The following is a 19,844-nucleotide window of genomic DNA, read 5'->3' as shown; positions in this document are numbered from 1 at the left end:
ATCTTTCATAAATCTGCTACTACTAATAATAACGATGGCAAATTTTTTTTTTGTTTTGAGATATGCACAGCACCACGATTTTCTTAGAGAAGTGGTGTTATAATCGAATTAATCGATCCCGCTACCTATTTTATTGATCCTTGAAAGATGAATGGTACAGGCAGGGTTTGAACTCAGAACATAAAGGCACCTCACTAAAATATATCGGCCCTTTTGATTCTTTTACCACACTTCAATAATAATAATAATAATAATTATTATTATTATTATGGTTTGTCCAAATCTAATATGTTTTATAAAACTGATAAATTTATAAGATGAGAGATGAAACGAAGAGTAACTTGACAGAAAATCACCTTTGTGTTGCTATATATTGAATTAAATTGGTCCTGAGGTGAGGTTAAACCCGGCGAGATTTGAACGTGATACATGAATCAGCAAACTGTTAATAACTTGGAATAATGGGGAAAAAAAAAATGTTTTTTTTTCACACGCAAAACTTTTCTTTATTGGTGAAGAAAATAAATGGAGTTTTGGCCGTCCACGCCTTTTTCATTTCCTTTTCTTTTTTTCTTTTATTTTAATCGAAAGCGGAATTGAAACACGATAGCGGTTCTTCATTGACAATCGAAACCGCGACTCCTGTTTCTCGACCGCCGAGATTTGACAATCAGCCTTAATGATTTCTGTAGAATGACAGAGTTGGACGAGGAGGTATTACGACGAGACGTGATATTTATGTCTTTCTGCATTTGTTAGTTTATCTTCGTGAAATTAAAAGCAATAGAAATCAGGTAGCGATCATGGTTCGCCGGGAGCTGTACCTATTTGCTACACCACCCTCAACCACTACTACAATACATGTAATGATAGTAGTAGTTTTTTTTTTATCAGTTGCATAATGGTTATACCTAATAATGTTAACGATGATGATGATAATAATATTGTTTAGTTTTGAGTCGATCTTATGAATTCTAGTGTATTAAACGAAAGGTATTTTACGGCAGTCGAAATAAACCCTAAACTGTATTAAAGATGGCTGTAGTTCTAATCTAGGAATTTCTGTGTATATATATGTATGTGTGCATTTAAGTTACTATGTGTTTATGCGTGTGTGTGTGTCTGTGTAAGTGTTTGTCTGTGTGTGTGTAAGTGCGTGCGTGATTGCGTCCGTTCGTCGTCTATCCTGCAGTCAGGACAAACAACTGAACGGTCCCCGTAGGTACGGGAGCAATCCCGGTGTGCTGTTGATGTCTGTCCCCCATTGGAACTATGGTCTGTTAGCCACCGTCTTCTGTAAACTAAAGTTTTCTTTGACATTGGCAAATCTTTAAATAAATAATGAACTATGATTCGAGTTGCCATATATTTTACTCGGTGTAAAAGATTTGGGTGATCGAGTTCGTATATACGAACGTATGTATGTATATGTGTGACTATGTGTTCGTGTGTTTGTGTGTGTCTCCTGTCTGTCAGGGAAATACAATCACGGAACGATCCCTCTAGATAACCGCGATTTGTGGTTAGTGGTGATGGCTGTCCCTGACTGGAACCATGAGTTCTCAAAACCAGAGATTCTTCTCAGTGCCAGAGTATCAGAGCAGGTTGAGGTACCATGGGTCTTGTATAGAGATTGGTGTATTCGTGTGTTTAATGTGCGTGAAAGAGAGGTTGATAGAGATGTGGTTGACCATTCGTAGCAGTCAATCACATACAGAAAAGCCATCACTTCGGTCCATTGTTAATTAATTGCTCTTCAAGTCTTTTATATGTGTGAGTGTGTGTGTTTGTTGTAATAGTTTTCATTTTTTTCATTTTTTTTCCTTAAAAAAAAATATTAACTCGGTTTATGTTTGTGTGTCTAATTTTTTCTTTCTTGAATTTATGTTACGGTGGCAATAAAACAATGAACTTTTACGTAGGTTAGTGTCATGTTAAAGCGGATAACTGGAAGTAAATTCGAAAGAAACATGATAATTGTGGTGGTGGTGATGCTGATGTTGATGATGATGATGTCGATTGTAATATTGATTGCTAATAATAACGATGTATGGAATCGTAATTTTGGTGGGCTGGAAGTAAAACGAGATGTTGTGATGTTCATACCTTGTTACTCAGTCTCACTGCATTTAATGCAGCAAAATTGAATAATGAATTCAATTGGTTTGAGCTTTTAACTCTTCACCATCGATTTCCCAAATGATCATGATTTCGATTTCTTAGGCACAAGCACCCTTCTTTCCTTTTTTACCCCCGTTATTATTATTATTATTATTATTATTATTATTATTATTATCGTTATTGTTATAAACACCGATCGGCTGATTGCGGCGATCATTTTGGTTTTGTTGTTTTAACGATGTAAAATATTATGTCAGTCATGCTTTTCTAGAGTGTTAACAAAGTTACTGTTGTGATTTAGTCCAAATATACCTATGATCAAAGGCGTTCCATTCATGACCATCCTTTTTTTTTTTTATATCAGCCTGTGCATCCAAATTCATGTACAATGCATTCTTTTTTTCTTTCTAAGACGATAGTAGGTTGAAGGAGATTAGACAGAAATTTGTAGCAGGTTGAGGGAGGAACACAGACTCTAGCATCAAAGTTTTAATTAAATAATAATAATAATAATAATAATAATAATAATAGCAACAACAACAAAGATGTATGGCAGGCATAGGGCCACAAATTTTTGAAGGGTGGGGTTATAGTTGATTAAATTTTGGCCACTAATTCTTGTTAAATTGATCCTTAATGTAAAATAAACTCCTGTGGGATTTGAACTGAGAATGTAATAATTATAATAGTAAATAATTACTAAGACACAAAACTACCAAAAAAAAAAAAAAAAATGTCTATTTTGGTAGGCAGTGGGCTCATTTTGCAAGAGACTAGGTAGAGTCAAAAATAGCCTTGTGTATTACTGGTACTTATTATTAACCTTGGACTGATAGGACAAATTAGATGTTATTTGTGAGATACTGGACTGGATGGTTTAAAAGTGTCCAGCATTCCTTCTTGTCAGGTTATCATCTTGGGTTGTCATGATGTCAGCAGAAGTGGCGGAGAGGATTTCTTAGGATTCTAGAACTTAATAATGGTAACAATGTTAATTAATTACTGTGATAATGAATTCATTTAACTTAAATGGCATAGTGCACTTCATTCTACAACAAAGTTGCATTGTCATTTTGGATGATTTCTTTCTTTGTAGAGATGGTGGTGGTGTTGGACATAGTTTTTGTATTCTAGGTTGAAGGGTCAAATAAGGTGTTTGATTTTTTTTCAAGTTCTTCTTTTAGGATAATTCTTTACTGAATGTTTTCCTTCTTTTAATAGTGTATATACTCCTGCATATATCAGATGCAGTTGGAAGGTTTAGGGCCTCAGAGTGACTACAAGTTTCATCCTGGTGTGAAATATTTGAACTGTAGCAACTAGTGAAATAATTATAATTTTTTCAGTATTAAATCAGTGAACCATCCATTTACCTCAAGAAAATTCTTACTTTACCATCAACCTGTGATTAAATTATCTCTATCTTAGAAGCAATGCCACCAAGTATGACTTACTGTTTTGTATATATGTGTGTGTTATGTATGTATGTATGTATATTGTCTTTTCATTTGTACTTTTTTCTTAAAAGAAAACGAAACTGTTTTTACTTTATGAAGTAAAAGGGCAGTTAAAGGAAAACTTGGATTCAAATTGGAGGACCTTATTACTTTGTTCAGTGCATCATTTTGCTTTTGATATGGGTAAACCTGATTTAAGGGAGGTGTGGTTGCTATTTCTAGCAAGTTGAGTGACCATGTAGAGACTTTCTCCATGCATGTGTGTATATTTAGAAACTTTACTATTCAATCCATACCAATGTGTGACAGTAGTACCTGGATAGTTGTCAATCTATCCAGCAGTCGTCAATAGATGAGAATACACACAAACACACATCCACATTTATATATTTTGGTTGTTGTGAGAGATTTTACTTAGATGAACCAAGTTTTCCCAAATGTATGCTACACACACACACACTTTTTTTTTTTTTGGTCCTTTTTCTTTCATCATTCTATCAGAACTAATTTTTCTCAGCTCCATGCCCTCACATTTATGTATGTTGTTGTTGTCTCTATATGAACACAATTTGCATTGCTTAAACAATTTTTTTTTTCTCCTTTCTGTTTCAGTTTCAGCCACTAAACCAACATGGCCAGACACAATCACAACCACAGGCTACACCGGTAACACAAATACAACACAATCCACATGTATCTCATTTGGATAACAACTCCAATCTGAGTACAGGATCTATAGAACTCAAAGATGATGATGTAAGATGAAGCATGTTTTATTTCATTCTTTTGTTTTATTTTTTATGTTCTATCATCCCTTTCACCATACACACATTCAAAACAACAATGCAGAAATGAAATGATTAAACTAATTACTGAAGAGGATTTTGTATCTGTGAACAAGGCTTGTCTTTATTTTAGTTTACTCAACAGCAGTTAGTAATACAGTACAGCATGGCCTCGTGGTAAGGGTCTTGGGTTCATAATCATAAATGTCATGGGTTCAATTCTAGGGCAGCACAGTGTATTGTGTCCTTGAGCAAAACATTTCCTTAGATGGTGCTACAGTTTACTTAGTTGAAAACATTCACTTACTTAATACTGCTGCATCCTTTTCTCCAGCTGTCACATCCTTGCTTGCTCCACTGGGAGGGTCCAGACAGTGTCTGTTGTCTTTCTGCTTGTGACAACCTATATAAAATAATTAGCCAAAGCATGGTACATGTTACCGTGATGGCTGTGGGTTAGTATCCCATCCAGCAGATGTATTTGTCTCTCTCTCTGTTTCTTCAGTCTCAGTATAAGCAGTAGGAGTGAGAAGGCCCTGTGGATAAAAGGTCAGTCATCATGAGTTCACTCACAGAACTCTGAACAGAGAATTTCATTTTGCCACTACTTCAGTTTATTTAGTTCTTTGGAATGAGTACTAAATCATGCAGGTACATCTATGCTAAACCGTTGTCTTCGCCAGGGGTACTGAATATCTCTCATCTACTTAATGTTATGATACAAGAACTTTGTCTCATGAAAGACATTTAGAGGTGGGTGGTATTTAAACATATTTTATCTTACCAATACACTCCACTGTACTAAGTATTAATTTTGTGAATCTCTAGGGTTTCATAGCTCTCACCACTTCACTTTCACCAACACATCATGGATTTCAGGTTTAAATGCTATTGAGACCTTAGATACAAAAATGTTATTAATTTTAATTTCAGAATAGTGGTTCCTAGCACATGTTTTGATATCAGTAAAACTCTTTATAGGTGATCATAGATAAAAACAATTGAAATTTAGTGGAAATACCCCATCTCTGTACGTCTGCCATTTACCACTAATACACCCACGAACTTACCCATCCATACCACTTCTATATTCATCTTCCTTTAACTTGAGGGTACACTCTGTCACATCTTCACCATCTCCTCTCTTTTCTGCCTAGAGTAACCCTCTCTCTCCCCTACTGCAAGGCATTTCTTTTATCATACTTTAACATCTCATCTCATCCTCTGATGCAAAGCCACTTCACTCAATACTACTCCCTGATAAGTTGTGGTAGTCTTTTCTTACAAGCTACTTAGTGACTTCACTAGTGTCAGTGCCACATAAAAAGCACTCAGGACACTCTGTGAAGTAGTTGGCATTAAGACGGGCATCCAGCCATAGAAACACTGCCAAGCTTGCCAGTTTATGCCTAATTGTCCAATCCATGTCTGCAGAGAAAAAACTGGGTATACATAGCATCAGATATAACATGCAAGAGAGAAGACTGCATTGGTATGGCCATGTAATGCATATGAATGAAGACAGTTGCACCAAGAGGTGCTGGTCTCTAATTGTAGAGGGAACGTGGAATGAGTAGACCCAGAAAGATGTGGGCCGAAGTGGTGAGAAAGGATCTACAGATGTTGGGACTCAAGGAGGGGATGATAGGGGCTCGAGACTCCCTGTGGTTTACTGTACTTGAAAAGACCTGTCAAACTAAGTAAAAGCCTGATTGCCCTTGCATACAGGCTCATCCTCTGAAACCCTCTCCAGCTGAGCATCCCTAATCTTGCAGGTTTGTAGGTGCTAATGCCATGTAAATAGCACCCATACTGGTGCTGTATTAAAACACCCAGGTACACTCTGTAAAGTGGTTGGCGTTAGGAAGGACATCCAGCCATAGAAACCCCACCAAAATGGACATGGGGCCTGAACAGACCTTCAGCTGGTCAGCTCCTGTCAAACCATCCAACCTATGCCTGCAGGGAAAGTGGACGTTAAATGATGATGATGATGTAAATACTTAGAAATCTTTAATCTCTAACAATGAGGTTAACAGCCTGAATGATTATAATTTTATAAGTTGTCTAGACATGATTTAAACCTAAATTCATAGTTCACCTGTATTCTATATGAATTGTCATCTTTCATTGTACAAATGTCTGACAGAAAGGTGTGTAGTAACTTCAAGGTGTCTTCATGTATAGGTGTCATGATAAAATGCATCTAGTGTATTCTGCAAAGTGATTGATGCTATGAAGGGTAGCTATGCTAAAAATGTAACATACAAATTAGATTATAGTCCTTTGAGCCCTCTAGGAAGATAGTAACTCTAAATTAGAACTTGCTCAGACTGTGAGAACTCAGTCAACCAATGTCAGGATGGAAAGCAATATAAAATGATGATGAGGTTAGTATCTGTGGAATTAGAACCTCTGTGTGGACTTGTACACATGCAACTTGTAATGAAGCAGGAAGTTTTATAATTTGATGTTGACGATCTATGATTGAAAGTATATTAGTTGTGCCAACCATCCTGTTTTAGTAGTATGAAGGATAGAGGGCTACATTGTCCAATATGTTATTTCTTTGCTAACACTGTTGGATGAGATTTGAAGGAGATTTGGCTACTATTTCCAGCAGTTTATGTGATCATCTAAACACTCCATTTGTTAGTTTGCAGTTTATTTTTGGGTTGGTGAAGAAGAGATTGAGAACCAGGTGGGACCTTTTTACCTGTGCCCAATAGAAAGTTTCTGTGGAAAGTTTTTCTCAAATGAGTAAAATGTACCCTAATCTTTTCTTCATGAACCAGTCCAATAAGGGGCTCCAAACTCTTCACCAACTAATAGAAAAACAAACAACAATTAAATGCTTTACAAAACATCACACAGAACAATGCACATCATAGGTTGCATGTGTGTGCACACATACCAACAAACAAATCACCATGTATGCAGAGAAATAACAACCTAAGAATTCTAAAACTAAAGGGCCATTTTTACACCTGAAAATCCCAGTCCTTGACCAGTGTTTGTTCCAACATATTTACCTCAACCTACAGAATTACTTGTTCAGTAAAAATCAAAATGTATTAACTTTTCACCAGAATAGTATTAGAGTAATTGTTCTAAAAGAGAAATACCCTAAAAAAAAAAGAGCATCATTCCCAGCTGATGTGAATAAAATAGAACACATACATCATCATCATCATCATCATCATTTAACATCTGCTTTCCATGCTAGCTTGGGTTGGACGATTTGACTGAGGACTGGCGAACCAGATGGCTGCACCAGTCTCCAATCTGATCTGGCAGAGTTTCTACAGCTGGATGCCCTTCCTAACGCCAACCACTCTGAGAGTGTAGTGGGTGCTTTTACGTGCCACTGGCACGAGGGCCAGTCTGGCGGTACTGGCAATGGCCACGCTCGAAATGGTGTATTTTACGTGCCACCTGCACAGGAGCCAGTCCAGCGGCACTGGCAACGATCTCGCTCAATTAGTCTACAGTGTAAAAGATATTCTGCACTCAACACTAACTGTTCTACTTTCAATATCTGCAGTCAGCAGCTTCATTAATTCTAAAACCTCATTTGGCCAGACTATCCTTAAACTTGTGAAATATATGACTTTCACCCAGCTCCTCTAACATGATACGGGTCTGTAGCTTGATTTTAGTGAGGACGTACACCAAACTAACAACAGTAACATGTTAAGGCTGTTTTCTCAGCTACACAAAAGTTATTTGCTCTATTAGTGGTTCCCAAACTCTTTCGGGGTGCCTCCCCCTTGGCACCCTGGCCACACTTTAGCGCCCCCTCTCCATCCAACTAACCATCACATAGACCCCTTTCTGAAGCAAATTCAAAGCAACTGTATTTCAGAAATAAAACTTAACCTAATGAACCCATTATTTCGTTCTTTTTACATGAATCGCCTGTTTTGGCTACCCCATTAATGCACTACTTTTCGTCAACGCCCCCTTGAAACTCACCACCGTCCCCAGGGGGCCAATACTGCCCACCTTGAGAACTACTGCTCTACATTCTCTTCACCAACCTGCTTGCCCTCGTATCCTCTTCTATCCTTGTCATATTTGATCTTCATTGTCATCATCATCATCATCATAGTTTTAGGGTACACTTTTCCATGTTTCCATGGGTTGGACAGAGTTTGTTGAGAAAGATTTTCTACAACTGGAGGTCCTTCGTTTCATGAACTCTCACCTGTTTCAATGCTAGGTAATATTTCCCCATGTCCAGGCAAATTTTTGCAGAGTAGTGGAAATGAACAACACTGCTTATATGACAGTGACACTCGTTTACAACTCTCACATCATTCAAGACAAAAAGACACAAACTTACACTCACATACAGTTTCAGCTGCTCTAGGAGGGCCTGCAAAGGCCATGGGTGCTGAACCTTTCCTCCAGATGCAGCAAGTGAAAAGGGAAAATTTAGCTAAACCCCTGTTAGATCATATTACAAAGAGGTAACAGAAAACTAGTTCCAACTGCATAACTCAAGGAAGAAAATAAAGAAGTAAAAGAACGTTCTGTAGTGACATTGCCTAAACAATTCCAGAAAGTTAGAATTCTGGACTAATGGCAGTTATGTGAACTAACAATAGACATCTTAATTTGTATAATGCCAAGACAAACTTTGGAGCTTGACTCTGTCCTCTGACCTGTCAAATACGGCCTAACTGGTCAACCTTTGTCAGCATAGAATGCAAATTATAAAGGATGATAATGTAAGTAGATAAATTTATAATGATTGCACAGTTAGATAGTAAGATAATCATCATCGTCATTGTCATCATCATCATCATGGCAACGATGACATCTGTTTCTCAATTATTGCACAAGTTGAACACTGTTTGTAGTGTCACATCTTCTTGTCTTCGTCCCATGAGCTAATTCAATAGCCATTCAATGCTAGCCCATCGGCATCATGCATCTCACACACAGTCATACAGGCTGTTAGCTTCCCTGTACATAGCTTGCACTCCTCTCGCAAGCCATCCATCTATACCCAGTTTTCTTAGAGATCTGATTTTAAAGTGTGGTCCCATGTCAAAGCCCTTTTTCAGATCAACAGATACTAAATAGAGGGGCTTATACTAAGCTACAAAAGACTCTTGAAATTGCCCCTTTGAGATGAGAGCATCAGAAGTAACACAACCTAACACAAATCTCACCTGTGTCTCACCTGATCTAATCTTCCTGCTGATGATGATGGGTTGGATGCAGTATATCAAGGGAAATTTTCTAAGGCCAGATGCCCTTCCTGTTACCAGCTCTTACCTCTTTCCAAGCAAGGTAATGTTTCCCCCAGGGCCAGGCATGTTTTCACTGAGCATTTGCAATGAATGACATTCATTTACAACAGTCATGCAATGTCAAGACAACGAGACACAGATACACACACACACGTGCACGCATGCACGACATGCTTTTTTCAGTTTACATCTGCTAAATCTAGAGACAAGGCTTTGGTTCACCCAGGGCTGCAGGTAAAAACATCTGCCCAAGGTGCCACGTAGTGGGACTGAACTGAAAAACCATGCAATTGGGAAGCAAACTTCTTAACCACATCTCACTTGCCTCTTCACACTTACACCTTGTATCAAAATTATTTCTGTCAAAGGACTAAGATATACGCTGCATTGCTGTAGACCCACCCACTCACCTATAAATCACTGGTGCCGGTGCCATGTAAAAAGCACCCAGTGAACTCTGTAAAGTGGTTATTGTCAGGAAGGCCATCCAACCACTGACTCCAAACCAAAGCACAATGAAACCTGTTGTGGCTCCTGGCCTTGCCAGCTCCTGTCTAACCGTCCAACCCATGCCAGCATGGAAAATGGATGTTAAATGATGATAATGATTACTTTCATAATTCCGTCCATCAGTTTGATACTTCTGTGATTGCTTCATTCTAAAGCATCTCCTTTGCCCTTGTGATGACAGTTGGTGATGCTAGTGCTACAACAGTCATTAACTATGACACCTTCCTACTTTACCTGGTTGACAATGCAAGTAACTAGCTTAAGTCCTACTTCACTGGATATTTTATATTTTTAACATCTCCATAATTGTCCTTGGTGGACCCAGCAGCTATGCTTACCTCCCTGTCCTTTATGGTTATTTTGACCATATAACGGTCAACTTCAATAGCGGATCCCTCTATTGAGTCTCCTCCTCACCACCATCATCATCATCATCATTTAACCGTGGTTTTTCATGCTGACTTGTGTTGGCCAGTTTTGACAGGAGCTGGTCATCCAGAAGAGATGCACCAGGCTCCATTGTCTGATTTGGCATGGTTTCTACGGCTGGGTGCCCTTCCTAATGCCAACCACTTTACAAAGTGTACTGGGTGCTTTTTAGGTGGCACCAGCATAGGTGCTTTTTATGTGGCACTGGCATGGGTGCATTTTATGTGGCACCAGCACAACTTGGGATAATTTCTCACACGTTCTTCACATTCAACAACCGCTTGTAATAGTTCCAAGCCACAGTAAAACTGGGTTGACCGACAATTCATTGACAGACAATTTACAGATAGGACAATTGTGTGGTTTGGTGCAGAGTCTTGTTACCAGACATAGGGTGTTCCAGCAGCCACCCTCTTGACCCAGGGCAGCACAACCTCCTCCAGGTACTTGATGTAGGCCTCCGTGTTGAGTCTGAGGCCATATGGGAATTGTCTATTGGTGAATTGTCTGTTGTCAAATTGTCTGCGCACGGTAGTCATCATCATCATCATCATCGTTTAACGTCCGCCTTCCATGCTAGCATGGGTTGGAAGATTTGACTGAGGACTGGCGAACCAGATGGCTGCACCAGGCTCCAATCTGATCTGGCAGAGTTTCTACAGCTGGGATGCCCTTCCTAACGCCAACCACTCCGAGAGTGTAGTGACAGTAAGTGTATTGCTATCACTCTGGGCACATTTTTCTTTATTAATATCTTGATTCACGTTGGTATACTACTTTGCCATCCAGAACACCTGAAGCTTCTGGTCCACTCATTGCAGAATATTGGCAAACCTGTTGCTTTTCAGCTTCTCTCTGAGTTATATAAACCTGATGTCTGGGGCTATAGTAGAAGACACCCAGTGGGACTGAAGTCAAAATAGTTTTTTTTTTTTGTGTGTGTGTGTGTTTTAGCTGTCAACTACTCTAATGGTTGTTTCAGCATGTCTAACCTGCCCTCAATGTCCTGTTGAAAACCCAGACTAAATCGTCTGATACTTAACTCAGTTTAAGCATTTATTATGATTCTCTCACCATGTTCATGACTTGGTCCATCACTTTACAGTTACCCACCTCCATTGCATCTTGTTTACCCTTGCAATTGTTTATGGTTATATTGCTACACTAGTCATTGAAGGTACCACCTTCTTGTGCAATCTAATTTACTCGGTACTAAACTACTATAGTGCTTACATATCCTGATGTTGTCGTTAGAATCTCTGTCGTTAATGTCTCGGGACGACCTATAGCTTTCTATTTTATTTCCTTGTTAACCAGTCTGCTATTAATCCTTACAACTGACTCTTATATCAGCTTTAGTAGCAGTAGTTTCAGGTGAAATAAACATCAGAGATGTTTTACTCCCCCCCCCCCACACACACAATCGGCAGGAGCCACTCAGAGGGTTTTTCAAGCCCTTCTAAATCCATTGCAATACTGGAAACCTTTCTTTATCATCAGCAGATATCTCAGTCTCACAAGTGTTTTGCCCCTTAGCCTGTATGCTTCACCTGAGTAGGGTAGCAAGGCCTGAACTAATCTTCACCTATGGAAAGGTTCCACTCGCAGTCTCTCATCAACCATAGCCATCTTGAACTAGTTTTACCTGCCATGCCTATTTCCTCAATGGCTCTCTTCAGTTGTCTGGGTTTCAGCCCCGTCTTATGCAGGATGCTTCTTTCAAACCTGTTGTTAGTCTCACTTCATGCTGTCTTGTTCCATCTCTCAAGAAGCTGGATTACTCTTGAAATGTATATCCGGCTATGTAGGTGTGTAATAAAGGAGTTATGTGGTATCTGTATTGTGTGTGGTTTTTATGAAGAGAACAAAGTTCTGAATTGGTGTTTTGGTTCATGCTGCTGTCTGCTGCCCTTTTTTTCTGGACAGAAGGCTTTCAGGTGGCTTTTACTATCACGTGAAAGAAACCCTTCTACTCTACACTAATACCTTTGATTGACCCCCTTCTCTCCACTTCTTCATTGGGTACTGTTCCAACATAGCCTTCTGACCTCCAGGGGTCATCAGGATCTGGGTGTCCCCCACCTAACCCCATCAGACTGCCACTTAACCACATGTTATTGTAAGTCACCTGTTTAGTGTTTCGTTGTTTGTGAGATATGTACATAGTGTTTATGTATTTCCTTTAAGATCTCCAAAGAGCTACAATGTGACAGTTCCATCAAGTGGGGTCCTATCACTGAATCACATGGGTTCCTACGGCTGAGTTCATTCTGTTAGAACCCTTTGCAACATGGCCACATAGCCTTCTGCACATGGTTAACTTTACACTTTACCATTGTACCAAAAATAGAACTAATCTCTCTGATATGTTTTTCCCTTTTTTCTTCTTCAAAGACTGTGGACTTTATTTACAATCTAGATCCCATACATCATCTCTTACTCTCAATGCAAATTCATTCTCCTTTTTCTGACATAAATTTCTCAACTCCTCTCTTAATTATTTGTACTTGTGGTGGCATTCACCCAGGGTGGGTCAAGCTGGTTCTGACCAACGAGGTCACCACGTCCCTTACACATGCTGACTACATACAACAGTTGACCACAGTCGAGACTGTAATGGATACCCATTCCCGATTCCACTGCCAAAGACCATAGACGCAAGGGCCTAGTTGTTCTTCCATGTCTGCCTTTACTAACGCCAGTCACATCTTCAGTTGTTCTCCAGCTCGTTTATGCCTGTCTGGGTGGGGAGCCAGGTTGTCCACCCTGCAAGTAAATTCCCAAAGTGGCTGGCAGAGAGTATGGCCAGTCCACCATAGACATCTTGTGAGTGGACCTTCTTGCAGAAAGTTGATGCTGTAGCATTGTCGTATCCAGGATCTGAAATGAATGCTCCACTTTAGCTCTATCATTTCGAAGCCAAACTCCTCTCTGCAAATCCATGTTTGATTTTCCGGGTTGCAAGCTCTACTCAAACTTCACTCCTAAACGTAGTGTCTGCCCATATATGGATTGCATTCTCCATCTCACTCCCTTTGCTCATCTGAATTTCAGCAACAGCTTCCAGTTATTCTGGCTCAAAGTCTTTCTCTCCAATTCTCTTTTGCTCCCTCTGTTGCTTTTCTAACTTCACAAATCCCCTGCAATTCATCATCATCATCATCATCATTTTTTAAGCTGGCATTGGTTGGTTGGTTGGTTTTGACAGGAGCTGCACCAAGTTCTGTTGTCTGTTTTGAATGGTTTCTACAGATGGATGCCCTTCCTGACATGAATCACTTTACAAAGAGCACTGGGTACTTTTTATGTGGCACCAGCACCGACAGGGTCACCAAATACCTTGCATGACAAAAACCCCTTAACTGGGAGGGGAGGAGTAGTATTGAGGGTGTGTGGCTTTGTGCCAGTTGAGAAATTTAAGGTATAAAGGGGACAAAAGTCTGCTTATTCTTTAATAATATCTCCTGCATCGAGGGCGTATCTCATTTTACCCTTCTCCCAAGTTATAGACTTTGGTGATTCCAACACTCCCCTCTTGCCCAGTGGTCCCCACACTCGTTCCATATCAATGCTGCCAGGGCAAAAGCTGAATCCTTTGTAATTTTCAACTTCCTCATTCAACTTGTTTCATCTGTTCCTTGCATCTTAGTCTGACCCAGGGACGCTCCTAACACCTTTCATACCAAACATTACTGATTTGGTATCTTTTGTGGCATCTGACCCTAATCCTTATCACACCTAACAACACACAACCATGTACTACCCCTACACAGCACCTCGCCACCCCTTTGATCTCTAGAGCTCTTCAAGTCAATTAACTGGTTGGAAGTCCATCAGTGTTATGTTCGTTATCCTGGTAGCATACATGCCTTGTTCCTGACCCATCAGAAATTAAGGTATATGACCATTTTGCTTCCACCTGATTCAACACTGATTTAATTCGGACGTGACATTTTAATGCTTTTCTTGTTCTCACTCTCTCTCCCTCTTTCTCTCACTGTTTATGTGTGTGTGTGTGTACATCTAGTTATGTTTCTATATATGTGTAATCTCTCTCTCTCTCTCTCTCTCCCTCGATCAACCTGTATAAATTTCTCCATGTGAGCACATGTGTATGCATGTGTGTGTGTGTGTGTGTGTATAATTTCCTCCGGTGCCAAGAAATATTGTTGCCCGAACAGGTTCAGTGTCCTGTCAGCAGTGCCAAATTGTCAGCAACCAATCAACTACACCTGCTTGTCTCCTGCAGAAACAGCTAGGCAGGTGACTAATACTAACCTTGTAGTCATATCTTTCTAGAACCCTCACACAACAAAAGCTCAATGCCCCAAGTTCTCCAAGTAGCTCACTCAAAGTTGTGTTGCAACAGTTAAGGTAAAAAAGGAACAAAGCCTACAATGCTTGGAGAGACACACCCACTCCTGAAAGACTCTGTGGTATTAACCCAGCAATGCAATTCCTGCAAAACACCTTCTGGAACTGCAAAAGATGACCTCAACCTATTCCACATCACAAACTGCAGCAGATCCTTCTGGTCTATTACCAAAAGATCCTTTACTAACTTTGCAGAATTCCCTTTTCCTCCAGTTCTCAACATTGAAGTTTCTGTCAGGAATACTCCTCTCCCATTATGGAAGATGCCTCAATCTTCACTGCTTGCTTTGCATCCAGTTACACATAAAGTACTCTTGGAAAATCTCCCCTAAATTTATCCCTTTCCACCCCACCAGGTTCCCCAAGTGCAAAAGTACTTTCTCTTGTTTCAAACCAGCAAAGCCACTGGCCCCTGATATAGTCCCTTTGTTTGCTCTCAGACATTTTGCCTCAGAGCTTACCTTTGTTCTCACCAAACTCTTCAATTTCAGACTCTCTGCAGGAATATATCATGATTTTTGGAAATTCCCTCTGTTCCATTTCCACTACCCTCTGTTCCATTTCCAAGAAAGACAACCTCTCTGATCCTGCCAACTGTCATCATCCTTGTTGCACTTTTTCTCAATATCTCTGAGGTAATGGAGAACGCCATTAGCAATGATGTCCTCCAACATGTTGAGTTTCCCTCTTTCTTTCTTTCTCTTTGTCTTTAATGACTATTAGTATAGCTTCAGTAGAACTAAATCCACTGGAGACCTACACTGGTGGGCTCTCACTGTAGACAAATTCAGTGAAAACAATAGTCTTCCTTGACATCAGCAAAACTTTCAATCATCTCTGCCTTGCAAATCTCCTATTAAAACTTTTGCATGTTTTGGCTCCATTTGTCTTTTATCTCCTTTCAAATTGCACAATCACAGCAAATCTTGATGGTTCTCCTTCTCTGTCCCATACTCTTTTAACTCTGGTGTACCCTCAGGTTTGGTTTAGTACCTCTCCCCTCTTTGTACATATGCCAAAGACCTGCTTAGTATCATGTCTGATAATTCTCAGTTTTACACAGTTGATATAATCCTTCATCCTCCCCTCATCTCCTTCACCTAGCTTCCCATCCACTTGCAACAAAGACACATCATGCCAATTTTATTCTGATTACATAAAACGGAGACCTGGAAAGCATTCTCCAGTAGAGCTTTGTCAATCTTGTTGCTTTCAACAGTGAAAATCAAATACGTGAATATGTGTATGGTTTGATATCAGGAAAACATTATCATACTCAACTAGAGCCCTAATGGTCACTCCAAATATTACACCTCACTGACCCTTCTCTTCAAGATCAGAAATTACTTCATTCCCCCAACAATTACTGACATTCTACAAAAGTCAGGTGAAGCCCTTAATGAGGTATTGCTCCCACAACCGACATGGTGTTTCCACTGCACTATACTGCTACTCTTCATCATCATTGTCGTTGTTTAATGTCTGCTTTCCATGCTGGCATGGGTTGGACGGTTTGACTGAGGACTGGTGAGCCAGAAGGCTGCACCAGGTTCCAATCTGATCTGGCAATGTTTCTATAGCTGGATGCCCTTCCTAATGACAACCACTCCAAGAGTGTAGTGGGTGCTTTTTACGTGCCACCGGCACGAGGGCCAGTCAGGTGGTACTGGCATCGGCCATGCTTGAATGGTGCTTTTTATGTGCCACCGGTACGGGAGCCAGTCAGGCGGCACTGGCAATGACCATGCTCGAATGGTGCTTTTTATGTGCCTGCCACTTATCACCTTATCCTTCCTCAACCATTTCCCTAACCTCATATTGATATTCACTCTTGTTCTCATTGAAAGCGAAAAGAAAGGTCCTTAGGAGTTGTGTGAGAGCTGCAATGCTGTATGGGAGTGAGACATGGTGTTTGAGGGAGAGAGAGAGATGGTAATTTTGAGAAGGACTGAGAGGGCAATGGTCAGAGAAATGTGTGGTGTGAGGCTGCTTGATAAGAGGATGACTGAGGACTTGATGGGAATGCTGGGGTTGGAGGAATCAGTGGAACGGCTGGCTAGGGCGAATGGAGTGCAGTGGTATGGGCATATGTTGGGTTATTTGTTCACACCTGAGTGGACTGGATCAAGGTAAAATGAAGTGTTTTGCTCAAGACCACAACTCACCGCCTGGTCCAGGAATCAAAACCACACCCTTGTGATCATGGGTGCAGTACCCTAACCACTAGATCATGTGCCATCACCTTCGATTATGGTTTGCATGGAAACCTCCTGGCTAAACTGCCAGTCTGTGGCTTTCATCCATCTCCCTACCATTGGATTGGGAGTTCCTTTTTAGATGACTTCATTGCAGTGTGTGCTGACGAGGCTCTCTCTGGCCCAAACTATTGATTCTGATGTAACTACAGTTTCGTTACGAAGGAGGTATAAACCACACTAGTGCAGTGCTCCACAACCTGTATGCTGTGGCACACTGGTGTGCCATGAGACGATGCTAGGTGTGCCACAGTGTAAGCTGAATACAATTTTTTCCCCTGTACTTTTAGTTATATTTTTGTACTACCAAATTTTGAAAAGAATATATGTGTAATGAGGGAAATCTGCTTCAGGTGACTCTTAAGGGTTTGCTATATAAGCCAATATAGGGGTCAGTGAACAGCAAGCTCAAGGGCTGCCCTGGGCAGCATACTATTTAGCTATGCCACTGCACATCGGTAGTTTAATTGTCTCCTTCACTTTCCCCACTCTACATTAATGATGTAGTCTTCTATGTAACAACATACGCCACTCAGACAATGGACCCTTCACTCATCTTTAACTATACTTGTGTCTGTGTTCTTCTGGGAAGGGTTGAGCCAGCTTCAACCAGTCAACCACATCATCATGATCAGGTGCAGGTGTGGCTAAGCACAAGCATATATGTGTGGTTGCTTCCCAACCATGTTGTTTTGAGTTCAGTCCCACTGCGTGGCACTTTAAGCGAGTGTCTTCTACTATATAGCCTTAAGCTGCCCAAAGCCTTGTGAGTGGATTTGGTCAGTGGCAACTGAAAAAAGCCTGTTGTGTGTGTATGTATACATATGTGTGGTGGGGGGCAGGTTTAGCCCCACTGCATGGAACTTTGATTAAGGGTCTTCTGCTACAGCCCTGAGTTGACTAAGGCCTTGTGAGTGTATTTTGAAAGCAGAAACTGAAAGAAGCCTGTTGTGTGTGTGTATATGTTCCCCCTGTCTTATGATCTGTCCTCCTTCCTAAGCCACTGCTTTCTCTCTCACTTTACACCTCCACACTGATATTTCCCTACAACTGCACTTCCACCCTTGTACATCATTCAATTCGTTTACCTTGCCCCCCATCTCTAATCATCTGTTACTTTTCCCTCACTTTCTTACGAAACTACCTACCTTCTATGATCACCTGACCATATCCTGTCTTATGCTCACCTTCTCATACATTGAAGGGTTGCTTTAACACACCATCACTGACATTTTCTTTATCTTCATCTTCTCAATTGTTTCTACTCACTCTTATGTAATATAGCGCAGCCATATATCTCCTCTATAGCAAGACACCTGTGCTCCTCCCCCTGTCATACTTTAGTCTCTCAGCATCGAGCATAAAGCACCCCTCTCTCTTAGTAATGGGGTTTTTTTGCTTTCCTGTTCTTTTCTGTCTTGCAGGCCACTTGGCAAGCTCAGTTGTGGCTTGAAAAATGCATCCAGTACATACTGGAAGGCGGTTGGTGTTAGTAAAGGTATCCAGCCATAGAAATCATTCCACAACTGACTCTGGAGTTCAGCTCAGCCCTGTGACTTGCCAGATCCTGTCAAATCATCCAATCCATGCCAGCATGGAAAATGGGAAGTAAGTGGTGATGATGATGATGATGTTATATATAGGTGAAATAAACGCTGGAGATACTTTGCCCCTGATAGAAACTGCAGGAGCTGCCCAGAGGAAAGACATTTCTAGAAAACTAGTTTTCAAACATCGAATGGCTATGGGGGTCCACCTGAATAAAATCGTAGTCAAAGGAGTCCATGGATAAAAATATGGTTGAAAACCCTTGCTTGAAACCCTTCAAAGTTGATACAAATGTGAATCCTTGCAATCTCTAAATGACCTTACTTGGTGACCTCCTCACTCATCTAACATTGCCAAAATTAACATTCCCCTTTTAGTAACAGGAAATACTGCAACCGTGATTAATTACTGACTATCTATAAGGTTTACGTTGCAGCACTGTTTATAACATGGAATGGTGCTACTGCTACACACAATCATTTTGTACACCACATAGGTGCAGTTACAGCTGTGTGGTTAAGAAGCTTGCTTCCCAACCATGTGATCTCAGGTTCAATCACTTTGTGCAGCACTTTAGGCAGGTGTCTTCTACTATAGCCCCAGACTGACCAAAGACTTGGCAGTGGGTTTAGTAGATGAAAACTGAAATCATATGTGTGTGTGTGTGAGTACCCTTGTTTTGGGTACAATCGGTGTTTGTTTCTAGTCTTCCATGAAAAACATATCTGGCCAATGGAAAATATTACCTTGCTTGGGTAAACAAGTGAGAGTTGGCGACAGGAAGAGCATCCAGCCATAGAAAATCTACCTCAACAAACCCCGTTTGACCTATGCAAGCATGGAAAGGTCTATTACTAAATAATGACGACAATGGCTATGACCCTCTAGAATGCTACTTAAGTGATCGATAAATATTCCCTCATCAACATGGTTTCTTCTCTTTCCCACTTGTAATGCTACTCCAATGGCTTCTACTTCTATAAACCATCTATGAAACCACTCACACTTTGGCCTCCATAACATCCCCTTCTGCACCTCTGTGTATCACACACTTCTCACATAACACTGCCTCCACTTTTTATTCTTCTACTTGTTCCAGTCATT

The 19,844-nt window shown here is 40.5% G+C and overlaps 1 protein-coding gene across 16 annotated transcripts in view; it reads left to right on the top strand.

The window, feature by feature from the left end:
* LOC106869835 (serine/threonine-protein kinase tousled-like 2) overlaps nucleotides 1-19,844 on the top strand; it is a 314,313-nt gene that overhangs the window by 169,980 nt on the left and 124,489 nt on the right. For 15 of the 16 annotated variants that reach the window (XM_052970854.1, XM_052970847.1, XM_052970848.1 and 12 more), the window contains one exon: nucleotides 4,191-4,334. In XM_052970854.1, the coding sequence (XP_052826814.1) occupies nucleotides 4,191-4,334 (144 nt within the window). Of the gene's footprint in view, nucleotides 1-1,483; nucleotides 1,611-4,190; nucleotides 4,335-19,844 lie in introns of those variants that run through there. The other variant, XM_014915733.2, reaches the window with a different exon arrangement.

This window comes from Octopus bimaculoides, chromosome 9 (genome assembly GCF_001194135.2).
Source record: "Octopus bimaculoides isolate UCB-OBI-ISO-001 chromosome 9, ASM119413v2, whole genome shotgun sequence".
Lineage (NCBI taxonomy): Eukaryota > Metazoa > Mollusca > Cephalopoda > Octopoda > Octopodidae > Octopus > Octopus bimaculoides.
Note: the sequence above shows the minus strand (reverse complement) of the source record. Positions and strands in the feature narration are given on the sequence as shown.